The sequence below is a fragment of the Vicugna pacos genome, chromosome 11 (genome assembly GCF_048564905.1).
Source record: "Vicugna pacos chromosome 11, VicPac4, whole genome shotgun sequence".
Taxonomy (NCBI): domain Eukaryota; kingdom Metazoa; phylum Chordata; class Mammalia; order Artiodactyla; family Camelidae; genus Vicugna; species Vicugna pacos.
In genome coordinates this window covers 85,965,037-85,986,448 of record NC_132997.1, presented here as the reverse complement: position 1 = coordinate 85,986,448, position 21,412 = coordinate 85,965,037, and the positions used below count along the sequence as shown (strand labels likewise).

General features: G+C 34.8%; 1 protein-coding gene across 6 annotated transcripts in view; it reads right to left on the bottom strand.

Annotated features, from left to right (window-relative positions):
• VTI1A (vesicle transport through interaction with t-SNAREs 1A) overlaps positions 1–21,412 on the bottom strand; it is a 345,054-nt gene that overhangs the window by 264,968 nt on the left and 58,674 nt on the right. For 5 of the 6 annotated variants that reach the window (XM_031682624.2, XM_072971918.1, XM_072971917.1 and 2 more), the window contains exon 4: positions 7,520–7,597. In XM_031682624.2, coding sequence (XP_031538484.1) covers positions 7,520–7,597 — 78 coding nt within the window. Of the gene's footprint in view, positions 1–7,494; positions 7,598–21,412 lie in introns of all 6 variants that reach the window. The other variant, XM_072971919.1, reaches the window with a different exon arrangement.

The window sequence follows — 21,412 nt, the reverse complement described above, 5'->3', positions numbered from 1 at the left end:
TTATTTTATATATCGTTATTACTCTTACTGAGGAAGGCATCACTAACGCACCTTAAATCAGAAGAGTTGTTGAAAACCACTCTCTACAAACCTCTAAATTAGCATTCACATCACCTAGAGAATGCTGACACACCAATAAGAAAAACTTCTAGGAAAATCTCAACAACGAAGTCAATCTAAACTTGAAAATCATTCGCAGTACTCTATTACAATAAGCAATTAGACAATTTTTAAATTGCAATATGGGCCTTTGTTTTATGCACTAATATAAAAGTAACAGAACTCAACTCCATCTCTGAAAAGAGTAGCAAAGCATATTTGATAAGTTTGGTCAAATTAAAAAAATAAGGAGAAGCACTCCACATCCCTCATCCATACAGGGATAAAATTATAAACGCTGGTGCAAATATTTGCTGGACCACAAAAAAGTCTGGAGTTGTATTATGAAACAGACTAGCAAACTCAGAAAAATGAGAACTCACTTGGGTGCTATTTCCTACAAAAAGGAAAGTGTTTAACAATGAGGAAAGCTTTGGCTCTTCTTAGGTATCTGTGTACACAGACTAGCAGGGCATTTATAACATGTGTGTGTTTCCCCAAAAGGATAATAGACTCATGGTATCTAATGTTGCATCTAAGAATTTTAGCTTGAGGGAAAGGAGTTTATTTAAAAATAGTTTTCAGTAAAGTAAATCAGAATGTCAGAAAAAAATTTTTTTAATCATATTGATTCCTTTGAGAAATGAGTACAAATAAAACAAATCTGAAGCTGGTCTACATTAAAACTACACGTAGGTATAGTTTTAAGATATTCCTTTATTTTTCCTCCCCGACTTGGTCTTTAAAATAGCAATTTTCTTTGAAGTTAGGAAACAATGATCACTGTGATAAGCATGATTAGGATATACTTGTTTTTATAAAGACAGTCAGCAGAGAACATTTCTAAACAATATAATCAATACTTCCGCTATGTGTAGATTTTCCTGGAAAAATGAACCCAAAGATCTTACTTCAGATTTAGAAACTCAATTTTATAGGGAAAAGCAGAATTAAAAAAAAAAAAAAGGCAAGCTAGGAAGTACTCACCTCTTCACGTAATTTTATCAACTGCAACATGAATGCACAAAAAAAAAAAGATAAAAAGGAAAGAAATGGCAGGAAAGAAAGATCAGTTGTGTGACAGGATACAGAATTAACATTGACAATTTATCTGTTTACATGTTTAGCATTTAAAAATCACAGACAAACACATTAAAAGAACCTAAGCATAGACTACATGCAGAGTTTTTTGAACGAATAAAGATCACTTTCTCACACTGTCACATTAAACAAAGAGAATAGTGTGAAATTCTCTTTTAAAGTACATCTAAGACACCATCATGAAATAAAGGGGAACGACTTCATAGAAGTCTATATTATAAAGAAAGAAAACAAGTTTACTGTTCCTCTCTTCTAAGAATGAACCACTGAAGAGGTTTTGTATGTACAAGTTTTCAGGATGTTTCTCTGTTTTGAATCTTGACAACTGATTTCAGATTTTACCTCCAAATGAACATGATTAATAGTTCATGCTTTTGTCCCAATAAGTATTTAAACCACAAACTGTTATGTTAATGTTATACTTGTATCCACTCTAGTAATAGGATCACCTTTGGAAGTAACATTATTTTAATTGGGAACAAAGCATGCCAGGATGGATAATATTTAGGACAGAGTATCAGAAAATATTTCACTATCCTTAGAAATATCGTATATAACAGCATTGATGTCCAGGTTTTTGTTTTAAGAGGCTACTGCAATCACATGGTGTTTTTATTTTAATGTCTGAAATTTCTTCACTTCTCAGTTTTCTTTATCTTATCAAATGGGCCATCTCAAAGTATCTCACTTCATTTGTACTATAGTCTATTTTGACCAAAGTCAAACCCAAAATCACTCTTTACCTGTTAGTAAACTCCTGCACGATAACATTTGGATTCTCCTCTGTAGAATATTTTTCTATTTGCCTTAAATATAACAGATAAAACAAGCTGCTTAACTGTTTACAAACTAGAAAATGGATATAATCATATATCTAGTTCCCTCTGTGTTTGTGTGTTTTTGTGTTTGACAGCACTATGTTCTAACCACAAATATCACTGTACAGTTGAGGTGTCTGCCATAGTTTCCACAATGAATAGAAACTAAAACCTACGTTGTAAGAGACTATGAACCACATTCTAGGTCTGAAATTTGCATCCTCAGCAATTCAGGTCTACAACTGATAATTTCTAAGCATCCAAATATGTGTAACATCTGTTATAACACTTGACATATGCAAGCCAATAAATTAAACTATTGCTTTGGGAGAAACGTGCCATGAATTGCTCACTATAAGTCTTTCTAAAAGTATCATGTTTTCTATAGCCCGGATTTTTCAATGCTTAATGCTGTTTTTGTCTCCAATTCAAGGAAGGTAATATGTATTCCAGCATAGTTTATTTCATTTGTTATCTGAAAAATATTTCAAGTACACAAGAATGAGGTTTCAAATCTGTTATGAATCTTTTATTTGAAAAGGGCATAGAATCTATTACATAACATCTTACAGTGCATTTAGTGAAAAAGAAACTTTTAATATCCTTTCAAAAATACACACGAAGTTGTCATTACTTTTCGTTACTCATTCCCTCAGCAACCACTGAGTGTATGTGAGTCGAGTATCTCCTCATTTCATGTGAAAAGTTACAATTCTTCTCCAGAAGAAGTAAAATTCTAAACTAAAATACCTGGCCTATCACATACTGGAATCTTTCTCTTTGCCATGCGAACATCATGGGAGAAAACGGTAAACATTAATTCTCAGGAAGAGCTGAGCTGGGAATTGATTGCACAGCTATTTTTTTTCTTTCTGGGGGCACCAGCCTTCAGTTGACTATGATACTTAAAGGGCCAAAGTTTAAAACTACTCTTCAGCAACAGAGACCATTTGGGCCATGCCACCCTGCCATAATCAATGAGTGTTTAAAAATGCTACCCGTTTGTTTTTTCAATAGGTTCCAAACAAAAAACGTTCTATCTTGTTTGTGCTGCATGGCTGCATCCAAGCTTTACACCGGATTTGTAGCTAAGCTAGGTAATGGGAGGGTTTTTAATCTTTATCTTTTTTTTTTTTCTGTTAGTTAGTCCGAGAGGTCTCATTCAAGGAAACAAAAGATGGTCTATTTTTGAAAATTAACAATGCTTAGGCTAGACTGAAAATGGTGATTTCGTCTTTTCCCGAGTTACGAGTTCCGTCATAGGCGACATGAAAGTGCGCCATGCCACCATGTTGAGTTATGATAATCAACATCTTTTTTGAAACAAAGATTTTTCCCCCCAGTGCAGAATTTGATACAAGAGGTAATCTGTTCCTTTGTGGGCTGAAAAAATCTGGTTTACGCTGGTTTGAACCAGTGGAATCTCTTGTGGTTAAGCCTTCTGCTGTGACTAAAATCAAAACTGCACTGCGGAGCCTGGGAGGGTTCGTGCGCGCGCCTGTGTGTGTGAGGGGCGTCACGTGACCCCCAGAACTCCCCAATTTTTTTTTAAAGCTGATAACGCGACTGCCGTCTCTGTCCGCATACAGATAACGAATAAATGCTGAACTCTATTAAACGCCCTTTACACATTATCGTGGGTCGAACACACAATTTTCTGAACTTATGATGACAGTCTATTTATTTTGCTATAAACCCTCAGCACGTAACGAACAGATTTGTGCCTGGTAATGATCTGCTCTGCCAAGGCTATATGAAATGATACCGACCTTCTTTAGATCTTGGGGAATTAAATTGACCGACTTCACCCCCTGGTCTGGAGCTGAAGTTTGACACACTTTATGCACAGCAAGCCCAAATCGGAACTTAAGAGAACCTTACATTAAAAAATTAAGCAATCATATCTGCTGAATATTGCTTTACCACAAAAATTTCCACACGTTTAGAAATATCCCACTCTTTATATATTTTTTGAGCCTTCTATTTAGGATTTACTCAAATTTCACTTACTCTGATTTATTCACTGATCAATATAATATTGCATATGGAAACTGCATATAGACATTATTAGGGTTCAGAAATAGAGCTTGGAACATTTGCCTCATTATCATACTTCACTATGAAGGGGATTTAATTCTGTAAGATTTTTTTTTTTCCTTTCCTAAGAATGGTTTTCATGAAACTAAATCAAGTTAACAGCTATTAAAGTTTCCACTCTAAATATAGCATCACTACGTTTCAAGAAAGAATTCTCTCAAAAAATTAAAATGTCATACGCAATGGAAAATATGACACAGTAAAAGAACAAAATGATAATGCCTAAGACAATAGTCCTTGGAAAGATCCAACAACACTTGAATGTGCAAAGTAGGTAATTCTGTCCCTTTTTTGTAAATCAAGGATGAGCTATATTTGACTGTATGAAATGAATATAATAGAGATGAATTTATACAAAGCAATTAACTTGGAATAAAATAAATTGTGCATGGCATGAAGGACATTAAAACACATTTGAAAATTTTTTAATTTTTGAAATTTTGATACTTCTTATCGTGGCAAGAATGTTTATATATATATATAAGAGTAAATTAATATACTTTATAGTTAATTGGCATTTTATAATTATGTGTATTGACTGCCAGGCTCTAAATGCCTTAAAAATTGCATTATAAATTGGCAGAATGAGAAATCATAGCCATGGCAGTCACATTTATCTAAATCTGCAAAGAAGTCACTATAGGGAGGATGTGTATATTGCATCAAAAATCACTAAACAGCCAGTACTTAGTTTATTTTATCTATTTGCAACCATCGCTATTAATTCTTTATTATTTTTCTTTTCTGATCTATAATTTTTAAAAAATTGAGATATATCTCAATTTTAGTTAAACAAATATTGCTATTTTTGTCTCATTTTGTTTATCTCCAAGTCTTCCCTGTATGTTAAAAGTTTATCATAAATATTACATGGCCAACACGTTCTGAAAAATCAATTTATCAACAATTAACTTGAAAAATATACTTATCTGTGTGCAGAAAATATTTTCTTATATAATTAGCAGGTGATCCTACCCAGAAAAAAGCTCAGCCACTGAGCTACAAAAATTAAAATCAAAAGCCAACAAAAGCCAACATAAATCTCTTCTTTCTTTAAAGAAAGGGCTTCTGTTTTGATTCCATACTCTGAATGAATACTGATGCAGAATAAAGAGTTATCATTAAGTGACCATTCCTGGTTAAGGATGTGTTATAGTTATAGGGATTTTAATTCCTATATTGTGATAAAGAGTCTCAAAACAAAATTTAAAGACTACATTATGAAATGGAAATTTTGCTACATTTGATAACAGAATATCTAAAAATTTAAATGTAATCTCTAAACTTTCAAACCTGAGTCAAATTTGGCTGAAAAGTTCACATAAGTAATAATCTAACAGTTACACAGTCTCATGACAATAATTTATCATACTCTATTTATTGAAGTGACAGCTCCTTACAACTAAACTTCAGACTCTCCAAGCACTTTCAGAATTTGTAAGTTTGATTTATACAAGTCCAGGGGAAATCTCTAAGTAATCACTTTAAAGTGACAGGAATGGAATTTTAAAAATTCAGAAAATACGAACTCAAATCTATTTTTGTGGAATAGTTTTCTTTAGGCATAAAAAAAGTCACACTTATATGTACGTAAGGCAAATGTTTTAGGCACATAAAATGTCCATTAAGAGAAGTGAACATGCTTCAAAAAAAAAAAAAAAAAGGATCCCTGTCACAGAACTATAACATCCATTACAATAAAGGAGCCTGAGTTAGACAGAAACACCCCCTTCCTTTCTATTTCCTCTACATTAGGCAGTAGTTTCAAATGAAGGAAAGATCTATAGCTTTTTAAAGAATTGACATGGGGACTACGTATTCACTTTTTTTCTTTTTGACAAAAAAAGACAGTGCTTTTTTGCAGTAAAGATAGAAAATAAAACTATGATTCACTCAAGAGGTATGAGCAATCTAAATCTCACTTAAGATGATAGGAAGAAAATATTTTTTCCTCTCATCCTCACATTATTTAATCTATTATGAGTAAAACTCCTTTATCGCATCACTCTTTTATGTTTGATGTGTTCCTTATATTTTTTTCCCTTAGCTGTTCTCACATTTCAATCAGGGAAGCCGAAATCCAAAGTCAAATCTTAGAGTGTTTACATGTCTGAACTCAAGCTGATAACATCCGAATAGGGGAGGAGGTGGGATCTTTCCAAAAACAAACATAATCAGCTCAGTGATTCTACTCCTTTTGGGGAGGTGGGTAGATGGGGGCTTTAATCACAGAAGCAACAACCCTATTTACAATATTAACATTTTAGGAGATAGTATTATAGATTCAGCATATATAGACTTTTACTCTATTTGAAATGGTAAATACTATTAATGCAATTTTTATAATGTGTATCAATACATTATCTTTTACCATCTTATTAAAGTTTTGGTTTACTCAATGAATGATTTATGTTCATTTTTATTTAGGCAGAGTAGAGACCTTTACTAGACTTGCCAAAGTAACATTAATAAACACATTCAGGTCTTGCTTCTGAAGTTCCCCATCACTTATTTTCTTTAAAAGTGTCAAAGAGAATCAATCACTGGGGCTGTTTGAGACATTTTTAAAATCATCTCTACACTGAGGTTCTTGAAACATTTTTTTAAAGTCATAAATATTATCTACATGAATTAATGAAATCTGCAGTATTAATTCAAAGAAAGAGGTGGGACATTAATTAGACTCATGACACTACTGTGTGATCCAGTGAGAACTGACAGCCAAGTTGTAAGGCCCTTTTAAGAAGAAATTGTATCTTAATTTTTGCCTATGCGGATCTTAAACTGCAAAAAGACTTTTTCTATTACTGCTACTACCACTGTCATCACCATCACCATCATCACCATCATCATCACCATCATCATTATTTAACAGGGGCAGGACCTCTGTGTGAGTATCCAAGTTCCACCCTGGTGCTTACAATTTGCATTCTGGTGAATATATTTTTTAAGAAGCTACACAATAGGAGACTGAGCTGCCCTGTCGAATTTTGAAAGCTTACTTTCATTTGTTTTGCTGCAAGTGTTGATTTAATTATACTGCATTATTATCAAAGCTGCATTATGTACTTTTTTATTCCTTTTACATGTGTTTGAGGTGAAGACCTTGGCTTTGTCTGCAAACAGTGTGTTTCAAGTTATTCCTTAAGTACTAAATAATAAAGAAAAGAGAAGAAAAGATTTTTTTTTAAAAGATAGCAGACAGTGATCACAAGGTAAAGGGTTAAATGTAAGATCTCCAAGAAACATTTTGAAGTTGATTAAGACTCCAGCTTTGCATTAAACAGTATCGCTTCCACATGAGTTGCTGCTAATACTGTTACGGAGCAGCTTGAGAGCCCAGTGTGCCAGTGACCTCCTTCACCCTCCAGCCACCCACCGGGCCTTCCTGATTAGCATTCTACCTGGTTCTCTGAGGAATTCCCATCATCCCCTAGGAGCTCATTCCGTACTTCGTCACTGTAGGCGATCCGTGACCTTTTCTATAAAACAAAACAAAAAGGGAGAGAGCAAGATGAATGTTAGAAAGTAAAGGCTTCGAAGCATTATTGGTATCAAGGCTGATCATCTCAAACCTCGAGAGCCCCCTAATGGAAACCCATTTGCTAAAATCTGCAAACCAAAATTGTGCAAAGTTCTTGAACTTGAGAAGTTTTAATGTAAATGAGAAGTTTTTCAAAGGCCAGTAATGAAAGAAAACTCTGCATTGTGTAAGTTGTCTATTAATATTCACAAACAGATCTGAACTGATGTATTATTCCATACAGAGTCATTCAAATAAGACCATGAAGCTGGAGGAAATACAGCTGTCTGTCTATCTGCAACACTCACCGGATTGTAATTAAAACAAGAGTATATGGGGGTCGTTAATACTGTGGCAGGAAATGGACTACACAATATAGGTCTTTTAAAATCTCTAACTCTGGGATATTATCTCCAACTATACACTGGAATGCCTGGAAAATAGCACATCCATATTTCCTTCATTGTGATGTTACTAACCAGAAAGAGGTGGAATTTTAAAAGCCCATCTCATTTCCAAACAATAATTTTAATGTCTCCAGTCCTCTAAAAATAACTGCCTAAGGAAAAGTAGTGGGAGAGAGAGAGAGAGAGCGAGTGAGTGTGTGTGTGTGTGTGTGTGTTAAAACAAATTAAATTTCCCAATCCCGGTCAATAAAGGAAAATAGGCTATGAGTCAACTTTTCACAATTCCTATAAATAAAGACAAGCGGGCTATGAACTGATGTTTCCCACACTGAAATTTTGTTTTACAAGAAATCTACCTTTACCTGTAAAGTCAGAGGGACATGTCTGCAAGCAATTCATGAATTATCTAAATGTGCACACATTTGGAAAAGCTAAAAGGCTCTGAAAATTAGTTGTGAAGCTAGGGTGCCATCCTCAGATCCTACTTCAGCATCACTATTTCAGACCCAAATGCAGATTTACAGGTTACTTTGCTGCCTTTTTCTGCTTCTGAACTAACTAAGCAAAAGCATTCAATTAAAAAATGGCTGTTGGGAAACAGTAATCTTTTCTCACTTGGGGTCTATAGTTTAGGACTTAAAATTTCTTACCTGCTGAACTGTGATATGAAAAATTATTGTAGTTTAAAAGGACTAGCCATAATCCATGAGCAGAAGTCAACAAGATTTTTAATTAGATTTTTAAACCAGTGAATGAGGAACACTGCTTTGCCACATAGAGATCATAATATCTTAAACACAAAATCATATTATATTAGAATTTAAAAGGACTTTTGACATGAAAAACTCACAGATTTTAAATCATTTTAAAGTTGCCTTTCTCAATTGGGGTTCCTTATCTGAACCACAAAACACAGAAAATTATTTCAGTGGCTATTTTCTCAATTCTCCCAAGGATGGGATATAAGAGAGAGTTTAGTTCATTACACAGAATAGAAGCCTTAGGGCATTCGGGCTTAACTCTCCTGCAGAATCCGCTTGAAAAAGGCTGAATAGGGTATAAATAAAAATAAAATAAACCTAAACATCCCTTTATTTTCTAGAAAAAAAAATAAGTCTTGTGGAATTCTAAAGGTAAAGCTTTGGTTAAATGGAGAGTAGAACCCTGTGGTCCTGACTTACAGCTCAGGACTCACTCTACTGCACAAAATTTCCTCCTTATTTTATTACCCTCTGAATATACTCAGGAAAAAAATATAAAAATTGCAAAATGTTATAAAGGAGACGGTGGCAACCCCTCCTGCCCCAAGTCTCTACCCCAAGCTTCCCTTCCCTGCTACGAGTGTGTATCTCATGCCTTGGCAAATGCAGTAAGTCTGGAAGGAGATAAATGAAACCAACAATGTTGCAGAAATGACAAAATAGAAAAGTTTGGTCATTAGCCTGAGGTCAGTAATGACATCTCTATCAGATGTCTGAACTATTCAGGAGTGACCCAAGTCATTCGTTTGTGAACATGCCAGGCTTCTTACCACCGCGAACAGCTTCTCTTATTGTATTTACTGAAGCTACTATTAATCAGCTGTTTCTACTGACTTCATATAGAATTATATTGAAAACTGCTAACTTATAAGGACAGTACACTTCATGCTCTTACCACAGTATTTCAATCAAGCCAAACCTTTCTTTTGCCCATTTGGAGATCCCTGCTACAGTAGTTTCAAACTAGCTAAGCAGAAGTATTTCACAGCATTAAAGGAAATGAGAACCTTTAAACAGGCTATGTTATCAGAGCTGCCTTTTTAATTATTCATTTCATCACTATGGGGGACTAACACATTCCACAGTATGCAAGAATATCATATGGAGATTGTTTTCGTTTTTCCCTTTTTTCACCAAAATACCAACAAATTGGCATAGATTGTTCAGTTACATGATATACTTATTTTGATTTACTCTACTTCAAAAGAAGAAAATTACAAACATGTATCCCTAAATATCTAATCTTGTTTTGGTTAGAATCCATTGCTTTTGGAAACCAGCAATTAAGGGTGTACATGCTCGGCAACAGAGGAGAACTAAAGATTTAGCCACAGTTGAAGGGTGGTCCCTGTAAATGTCATTCTTTACCATTAGGATGATAAAAACTGGTCATTTGGATGGCTTCCTGGATGTAATTAAGCAAGTAATATGCTGAGTTAATAAAATGGTCTCTGATACGACTGACTTCTCTTAAAGAATGAAAAGATATCTTATTTCAAATATCAGAAATAGGTCCTCATGAAAAGGACACAACTAATGCTGAAGATAGAACTGTTTACACTCAAGTATCGGTTTACAAAAATTAAAAGAAAATAAGACTTTGCTTTACTAAGAATTATATTTAAATGCCAATATTGGTATTTTCTCCTAATTTTTTACGGTTTGAAATTTTAAGTAAGCGGATTTTAATTAACTCTAATTTAGCCTACAGGATCATCACTAAGCTGATTACCAAAAAAGACCAATTCCTTTGAATGATAAACTGCTTATTTTATGAAATTTTCCTCCAAAATACCAATAAAGTATTTTACCTTTTGTGGAATTTTTTAAAACTTCCCTCTACATCACTAAGTACTATGTCACACTTTAATTTGGAAGATTCAAAGTTAATGAAAGTGAAACATCTACTGTATCTTGATAAACTATTTTTTTACTTTATTATCAACTGTATAAAATCTGTACTTTCTGTACTTTAGCCAAATGCAAGCATGAGAATTTGAGCTGGAAATGTCACACACTCAGCTACAGTTTGAAGGAACCCAATTCATAATGCATTTTATAAATAGTTAATGACTTCTATACATAAGCTAACCAGGCAAATCAAGAAATTGTCAACATTTTTAGTCTTAGTTGTCAGTTACTACTGTCTACTGGTGCTTTATATGTGGCTTCCAGAGAAGACAGAAGCTCTCTGCAGTTTGTAATCTATTGCAATTTTGGATCTGTACCATAAGGGTGGAAAAGCTTCAACTGACAATAGTTGCCACACACACACACACACACACACACACACAGACTGTTAAATATAAAGGCATTCCTCACTTTAAGTTGTGTATTTGTGTAAAGTTTATTCCTTCTAACTTATATACTTTGGAGGACTAGACAGTTGAACAGAAAAATCTACAGGTCGTATATGAACCATAAAAAAAATGACAAATTAATGACTGATTGTTATCCCTAACACATCAGTTGCACAAAGTTTCCATGGCTATTTTAAACTGATGACATAAGTGAGTCTTTAGTTATGAAAGCGAGAATTTCAAATTCCAAGCAGTTTTTACTGGATGAAACAGAACGTTTGCATACTGATTGGTTGATTTTCTTAAAGCCAAGTTCAAACAGATACACGTGCTCAGTTCTGCCTGGAAATCTGGCTTGAAACAATCTATCTACTTGACCTTAACATTTCCCAACTGAGCTGAATGTTTTCCTGGACAGGCACTGCTAAACCAGAAACAAAATGAATTAACTTAGCTTAAACTAATTAAGAACTGTGATCTGTGGTACCACCTCCTGTATGATTCTACACGTGAAACAGAGTATACATAACCAGAATGAGGATCCTAGCACCCACTACTAGCATAAGCATAACAATGAAGTTGGTTTATTACTAAAGCGTATATGAGAATTTAATTTCCATGGCGTGCACATGGCAAAGCAATTGCTTAAATTGCCTCACCTGGGAATTTAATACAATGTTATCATCAGACCAGCCACATTGTAAATAGATTTATAATGCTTTCCATGTGCTGCACTCTGTTGCATATGAATTAAGTAATGATCTGGTATTACAATAAAATCAGCTCATTCCCACACCTGGCAGACAGGATATTTCACTAAATTAATACCCATACAGCTACATCATAAGGCACGGGAGAGGAAACAACCTCTCAGGCATTCGACTTGAGTTTTACATAGGAGGCAAACACTCCGTGGCTGTGTAGAATGTCACTGTGTTGAATGGGCTGCTCAAGACAATCTGTTTCTAACATCTGTATTACAGAATTAAGACTTTTTCATTCCCATTCAATTTTGGCCTGATTTTCTTCATTCAGGACTTTAATTACTAATCAGCAATCCGCAACATTCACAAACACTAAGAAAGCCCTTTATTCTAATCTATGTGCTGCAGACAGCCAAATAATTGATACAAAGTGCAGTAAGGTTTTGGTAAGTAATGAAAGAACAGCTTGTCCTACTTCCTAATCAAATTGGTCTATAGAAGAAATGGTTAATAGATTTCTCCCTAGGTCTCAAACAAATTACCCAGTCTGGCCAGACTTTTCCATTGCTTCTACCATGTCTTTCCATCTCCATATATTTTAATAATGCCCAAGGTTACCAGGTGATACATCTATTAAAAACTGTTATGCTTTCATAGCCAAAGAATTTAACTGCTCTAAAGAATTTAACTGCTCCTGTTATAATTAACAGTTTGGGATAGCTACAGAATACCGTGAAATTATATTTATTAGCTAGTTATATAATTGCTGGCATTCATTTCTTACCTAATTTTATCTGGTTCTAATTAAATAATATCATACTTCCGTAATGCCCAGATGGCATTTTCTAAAATGCATGTATCTTTGGCACAAAGCATTCCATTTTTAACCTCACTTCTACTTCTTCACTGGCAATTTCAGCTTTTTATCCTCACTCCACCCCTGACCCAGGACTTAAAAAGGCTCATCAATACAGGACAGGAAACTTAAATTCTGGAGAAAAAATGAAAAGGAATTTATGAAATTGTGTTTATTACAGTGTTCCCTGTGCTTATTAACTTTTAGCAAAAAGCGATTTAAGATTAAAACATAACATGTCACATGATATGGGGAAAGCAAAGTAAACTGTTAGGTAAATGCTTGATCTTTGGAAAGTTGTTAGGAAGAAAAAGCACAGGGCATGAGTGAAAAGAACAGAGATAACATTTCAGTATGTGATCTTGGTCAAATTAAGTTTTCTGAATATCAGTTTCCTCAATCTCTAAAACAGTGGTGACAGTATTTATTTCCCAGGGCTTTTTGTGAGGATTTAAATATTAGAAACAAGTGGAAACCAATCATAATACCTTGGATGTGATAACCCTGCAAAGGATGTTCAACTAAACCTTAGTTGATAATATTGGAAAGGATGCGATAAAACCAGTACACATACATGACTGAGAATATATATTGCTGCATCCTTCCTAGAAGACGATTTGCCAATAGATACCAAAAGCAGCTTTAAAAAATTCATATTATTAAATCCAGTAATTCTACTACTACATTGTTTTGCCCCATTTCCTATTTTATGGTGCCACAATTTTAGGATGATGTTCAATGGTAAAAAACAAAAACAAAAAAACTTTACTGCATTTCTTTAATACTATCAGAGAAAGTAACTTCCAATCTGTTTCTTCTAAGTGATCATTACACTAAACATGGCTTGCCCTTGCTCAAGGGACTGTTTAGAGTTAAAGGTCAAGCTCATTCACTGGAAAGTGCACATGCCACATGTCACCAATACTGTAGCATTAATAAAGGGAAAGAACACTTTCTATCTATCATAAACTCAGGGCCAATGGACCATATGCAAGCCACCAGAGGGAAATACTAACACGCCTTGCTGCTAGGCTTCCAGCAGTTGGAAAAGCAGGTTCCCGTGAGAACACTGAAATAACCTATTGTTCTTGGGTATGTAATACCAGAGAAAAATTTCAAAAAAAAAATTTTTTTAAATACCAATGTCTTTCTATTACAGTCATTCTCATTCATTATTTTTGCTTATACTTTCAAAACATTTTACATGTTTGAAAAGGATATTTTATGTTTTGGTTGTAAATAATAGATCATACCATATTTTCTCTTAATTAATTTTTTAAATTTAACTTTAATATCATATGTGAATGTTTATTTGCATACGATGAGGTTGTGTATATATATACACACACATATAGATACACACAAACCCATATGCAACCCATATGGAATGACTCTATTTGTCTTTCACAATGCTAGAATTGACTTTTATTTATACTAGGAACTCTGACCACATTGCCGCTACATCATTTAATGATTTGCAAAACAGAGGGCCCAGAAATCATATAACTGCACTTCTTCATTTCCTCTTCCAGCATTTCTAAACTTACCCCTGAAATGTAAGTTTAGCATTAGTGCTTCAAAATGCAGCTTGAGAGAGTTAGCATCATGGCCCCACTGGCTTGCATAAGCTTACAGTTTACAACTCTGACACTGCTATTGAACACAGTGTGGCTGTGTCTTAAATCATGTTAGCTTGTCAATCAGTAGTTAAGTTACTTCACTCAGAAACTCAGATCATGATAGAATGCCCAGATGTTGTTGTCAACATCTAGAATAGTGTAAGTGTGCAGTAGAGGAAGTCTAATTCTTTAAAGTCTTTCTGGATATAAAATAACTCTACTTGAAATAATCAAAATATCAAAATGTTCATTATTTTATTTGATAATGATATATAAATACCCTATACATTCCCACTGAAGAATGACACTCTGATAAATGAATGCTATATAACAGACGCTTCATTTGTCTTTTTAAAAGAACTACTGAAATAAAGTATGTAGATGTATCTAGGTTTCCCTCTGTAATGTGCCTAACATTAGGAAGGAAAAGTGACTCATTCCTTGAAAATCTGTCCACAGTCATAATTTCAAGCAATCTAGACATCCAAGAACAAATGATCTTGAGGATTCTGTGTAACTGACACTGAGGTTATCATATAAATGACAGAATCTTACAGTGGACAGTGACATAAGGCATCATCCAGACCAGCCTACAAACTTAAGAGATGAGGGGTCCTAAGCCAGATGGGTGATCTACCTAAAACCACACACCTGGGAAAGACCGGGCAGAACAAGAACACAAGGACAGAATACATTTCCCAGTGCCAGTGCTCTTTCACTTTACTATACCACCAAGACAGACTGGGGTGGCCTATCACTCAGTCCCCAGGGCAAGGATGGCTGTGCCATTCACCTAGTTCTATGAACTTATCATCAGCTATAAAGTGGATTAGTCTGTAGACTTTGTTTCTTGTCAGTCTCCTCCAAAACAAACAAACAAACCAACCTTTGCTTATACACTGTGGTCAACATCTGGAATATTGACAACAATAAATCTGAAAGTTCAAGGATGACAAATGCTTAAGGTAGAATGTTTTCTTTGATAGAATAAAATATCTGATCTCAGACAGTGAGTCACAACCACACCTATGGGTGTAACTTAGATATGTTTCAAGATTAATCTTCAAAGGCTGCACCATAAAGCAACAACCTACCCACATGGCAGGAGAGGAACCACACTGGTTATTAAGATGTGTTAAGAATTGACAGCTTACCCATGGGATCTGGTGACTCCCTAAGTGTACTCTAAAATTTTAGCTTTGAACCAGTCATTATACAGGCAAACAATTTTTACAGTATTTTTTTCTTGGTACTTCCTTTTGGACCCATGTTGTGACAGCTACTTTATTAAAGAATATGCTGTTACAGTGAAGTTACAGTGCTCATAATTCAGAGGTGTACAGTATACCTTTTCATGCTTAATGAATATAGCCAATAAAACTGTGATGCATAGGCAATAAAACAAAACTCTTCTAGCCCCAATTCTCTATGGAAATATTTTGAAGATTACTTCTATATCAGGGTGACCCAAAACTATAAAATACAATAGAGTAAATATGAAGATTCATACCTAGTTCATATGTTTATGATTCTAAAAGATTCTCCATTTTCAGCTGAATAGAATAAAATTCTGCCTACTCAAAGGCTTTGTTTCATCAGGTAAATGTTCTTTCTCTTGTATCTTCAATGTGCCACTCTCTACTGGTTTTTTCCTTTAAGAATACAAACATTTTTAAGTATACCCCAACTTTATGTATTTTAAAAGGTTATTTCACCCTATATGACCCTCCCCACCTATTGTCCAACCTCTCTTTATCCTTCCTTTCCAAATCAAGCTTCTTGAAAGAGTGTTCTACAAGCACTAACTCCACTTATTCCTATTCCAGCCACTTCTCAACTTACAACAAACTGGTTGTTTTTCTACCATGCCACAGGACTCTCCAGGAACACCAGTGACTTCCTAGTGGACAAAATCATTTTAAAATACGTTTTTTTAGAATAGTTATAGATTTAGAGAAAGGTTGCATAGTACAGAGAGTTCTCATATAACCTACACCTAGTCTACCCTGTTATGAACATCTTACATTAGTATGGTACATTTGTCACAATGGAAGAATCAGTTGTTCACTATTACCCATTATTATAATCTGTGATCTGTACTTTTTGGAGACTTCCTTAGTACCTAATGTTCTTTCCCTATTCCAGGACACCATCCAATATCCCACATTACATTTAGGTGTCATGTCTCCTGAGGCTTCTCTTGGCTGTGACAATTTCTCAGACTTTCCTTGTGTTCGATGACCTTGACAGTTTTGAAGAGCACTGGTCAGGTGTTTTGTAGAATGTATCTCAGTTGGGATTTGTCTGATTTTTTTTGCATGACTGTTCTGAGGTCTATGTGTTTTGGGGAGGGAGACCACAGAGGAGGCTCAGGGCTATTTTCATCAACATCATATCAAAGGTACAGACTGTCAACATGACTTAGCACTGTTGATGCTGACCCTGATCACCTGGCTGAGGAGGGGTTTACCAGGTTTCTTCACTGTAAAGCTACTGTTTTCCCCTTCCTGTACTGTGTGCACTATGCAGAGTCCACAATTAAGGAGTGGGGAGTTATGTTCCACTTCCTTGAGAGAGGAGTGTCTATATAATTTTCTGGCATTCTTCTGCATGGGAGAGCTGTCTATTCACTCATTAATTGATACAAGTATGAATCAGTCGTTTTTTCATTAGACCTCTCGATAGCATCTGACACTGTTGCCTACTTTCTCCTTAGCAGTTACACCTTCCTCCCATGAAATTCCTCCTATCCTTCTGGTTTCTCCTTCTCGGTCTCCTTCATCATAACTTCTCTCTCAGTCTGCCCTAGGTCTCCATCCTTAGCCCTCTTCTCACTCATCTGAATGATCTCATCTATGTCCTTTGTTCTAACCACCACCTAGAGGCTGGCAAAGACATGTTTTCTGCATAAATCTAAATCCTACTTGATGCCTTAGATAATCTAAAGGCATCTCAGACTTAACACAGACAAAGTGGGGCATTTTCTTTCTCCTATATACTGCTTCTCCTCCTGTTTTTCCTAATTTGATGTATGGTGTTACCATGCCCATAGTCAACCCAGATAAAAATCCTAAAAATTATCCAATTCTCTTCATTACTCTCCAAATCCAGTCACTAAGTGCTATGGATTAAACTCTTATTTTTCAGAATATCTACAACCGGGGCTCTTAGCCATATTTCCAGGATGTCTGTTACCTTATGCACTAGTCCCAGTTCTTTCCTCAGAATTGTTGTTGCCACATATTTCATCATTCTTTTTCTACATGATTATATTTGACAGATACTTGTATGGAAAGACTGACATGTTTTTAGGCAGATGTAAGTCAATAGGCATAAATTCTCAGTTCCTCATCTTGGAAAGTAGAGGAGACACTTTCAACCCTATCTGTAGCAGAATATCAAAGCTATAAAAGAATCACTGTCTAAAGATATAACTTATTTCAGAATAGGCATGTTAAAATAGAACGCAAATTCATTCAACAAAAGCCAACACACTATGGGAAAATGCTAAGCAGTAGACCTCTCTCCAACTTTCTAAGTCAAAACCACATTTCTCTTTAATTTCAAATACAGGCATATCTCATATCAGCTACTATACTGTTCTCCTAAGTTTGATATTCCCATTTTTTATTATATAGAAGCTAAAAGACCACCCTTTCAAATGAGATGATGTTCATGCATATTTCTTCTTTGTCTGTCTGATTCGTGGACCTGAGGAATATGGATTATTTCTGTTATCTGCATGAAGAAGCTTTGCTACAAGCCTGGCATTCAGTTGGCTTTTATCTCTGAGACCCCAAATTGTACCGTTAGGCAACAGAGGGCACATATCTAGATTGAACTGTCATACAAATAGATTTTTGTCAGCCATTCAATTTGTATTGAGGAACATGCCAACAAAAACAAAACCTGGCAATTTAAAACAACAAACCTATCCTCTACTGACAGGAACAAATTGCAGTATTTCAAATGAATAAGAATTACTATAGATTGCATATTCTGTGTGTGTGTATGTGCATGTGCATGTGTGTGTGTGTGTGTGCGCGCTCCAGAAAGAAAAATATTCTTGGAACTAATTCTGTCTAGTTTTTCTGGTGCTGGTCTAACATGAAGTAAGCATAAAATATACTTAATACTAATAAACATAGAGAAAAATACTAACAGAGAGGAATGATATGTTATCAGAAGAGAATGAGGCTTTCTAATAAAATTCCAAGTCAAAATTCAGTGGCTACATGAGGAAGCTGACAGTGTGCTGCATTTTGAGTTTATTCTCTAACCTATAGTCCTGGGAACCCAGGTGATGCCACACAACAGTCAATCTGAGCAGTAAAACCATCATTCTCCCTAAGCCTAAATTGAGTCCGGTCCTGCACCTTCAACATTCACAAAGAACAACTGAAAACTTTTGAGAACTGACCTCATCCCAGCTACATCCAATCTCCTGCATATCTCAGACTATTTGGAAAAGTATTCAGAGTTGATTCATTCTAAGTTGGTGTTAATCTCAGACACTAAAGATGCTGATAAATTATATCAATAAAAATACAGCAATAAAACTTTTCAAACTTAAAAAATAACATCAATTTGCCCAACAGTATATAAAATAGTTTAATCCCCTCCCCTATTATTTTTGTTTGAAGTGAATCCCATTCCCTTTTCTAAAAGTTTCATCTTCATTCTGGAACTTATGGAGCTACTCTTTCAGTGAATTTCAGTCTGAGACTTGTGGAATCAGAAGCTGCTGGGAGGGAAAAAAGCAAAAGTGCAAATTCAGCCCTGTAAATCCACATCAAGCTGAAATAGAAAATAACCTTAAAGGTCAAAAACTCCAATTGAACTCACATAATTTTACTAAATAGAAATCTAATTAATTCAGTTACTCAAATACAAATATTTACATTCTGAAAATGAGTTTTCTTCAATTAAAATTATGTAACAAGAACTTAGCATTTTACAAAATTCTGTAATATGTTACATGACAAAGCTATAACATTTTATGGCATTTGTAGCAACAGGTACTTATGTCAAGACTTGAGATTTCATTAAAGGACAATCTGACAAAATACTATATTCCTGATATAAGGCATGAAAAAGACCCATGAATAGTAGTTAAAATAGACAGCAGGACAAAAGCAAGGTAGAATATAATGCTCCAAGTTGCCTCTACATTTTGGTAAATAATAGAGCTATCCGAGAAAAATAATTTTTACTTTGAAGAAAGTTATCAAATTGCATTACTTTAAAAAAATGAACAGATATGCATGATGTAAGCAAGTTACTCTTAAATGGTTCAGAAAAAAGTAGACATAGATGCAGAGAGGAAAAGATTAATAGAGAAAGCATACAAAAATAAAGGAAATGGAACAAAATATTAATAAGTAAATCCAGGTAAAGAATATATGTATGTTCTTTGTACTGTTCTTTAAAATCTTGTGAAAGTGTGAAATTAGTTCCAAATAAAAAGTTTAAAGTGATTTAAAAGTGTGAAAAGATTAGTGGGAGAGGGAAGTAGAGGCTCTTCATAAGCTAATTGTCTACAACTAGCTAATGCCTGAGATTAGCTAGATGTCTAAATAAATCCTTGATTAGACAGACAATCGTTCATGTTAAACAAAAATATGAGAACATTATTCCTTTCAAATTCAAACAATTTAAACTGTTAATTTTTTTGTATATGATAGTGTTTTCCATTATCTTTTCTCAGTAAAAATACAGGATTATATTTGCTCGTTTTAAATTAGCAACACAATTTTCTTTTGTAGTTTAGCTATTAGAATGGACTCTAAATGGTCATGGTCAGAGAAGCTCAAAGTTATCAGCTCATAAGAACAGAATATTATCTACAACTTAAAATAGTTTGCCAACAAAATACAGTTCTTTTTCTCCTACACTTCATTCTGAATAAAAGTTTTGAGGACAATCATTCTAAATTAAATTGCTTAAAAATAAATTATTATTATTATTTTATAAAAATGCCTAGAGGAACCTAATACAAATCTCATTGGAGTGTTTTACACTAACTAAAGATCTTTTACTATACTCTTAGATCATTCTCTAATGTTCTTGAAGAGAACACACACTCTCACATAGTTAGACGTATGCCCACTAAACTTTGACTTGATTTGGCAACCAAAGTATCGCTGATCTGTCTAATTTTGACTGTGATAGCCCTGGACAGGGACTGAATGTAATTCCATTCTCTGAAAAGAACACAGCCAATTCTGGCGCTCTATAAATATGCGATAATAATAGAAGCTTAGGGCTAGAAGGGACCTTGAGAGGTCCTCTAGTGCGCCTTGATCCCTGATGTCATTGCACACTGAATGTACCTGATAAAGACCTCGGGAAGGAGGTCCCTTAACTTTCACAGATGAGGCTTACCAACAATCACTGATGACTGTCAGGAGTTAGTTCCCTAAATTAAATTTAAATCTATGGTACTATTGTTACACATGCAGGAGAGCCCAACAACACCTGCTGGCCACACTTGGCATCACAGCTCTTCACAGACTTGAAGACACTTAACAACTCCACAACTTTCCATCCAGGGAAATGATCCCAGGAACCTTCTTCATCTGCCTAATTTTCCAACCCTTTAATCATCTGAGGGGCCCACCCCAGAATTTTCTCTGAATTATCTTTAGGCATGGTAACCCCAATAATACTCAGAGATGGACATTAGATTCTTCCCAGATTCTCTCATGAACCAAAGTGCACCCAATTTTATGATCTGTAAAGCTAAGGAGGCCACTCTTCTTTTTCTGTTCTTTCTTACGTCTGCTCTGAACACATTTAACATTATATATACATACTAATTTTTATTCGAGTTTTAAGGCTAGTAACTATTACTCTTTTAAATTTGTTTTCTTGTCCTTTGAAGAAACTATGATAAATTAGAAAGGCCTCCAATTTAGGCATCTGATGAGCCTGGGTTCAAATCCCAGCCTTTTCCTTTTCTAGTTGTGATTAATAAACAAGTTTTGAACCCCTGTGTACCTCAGGTCTAGTGAAATGAAGTTTGTGAAACAGCTAGAATAGTGCTTACCGCATACTAGAAATTAAAGAAAAATAACTGCTCTAACCATAATAATTATTATTGAGAATGCCAAGGAGTCTGTTCATCT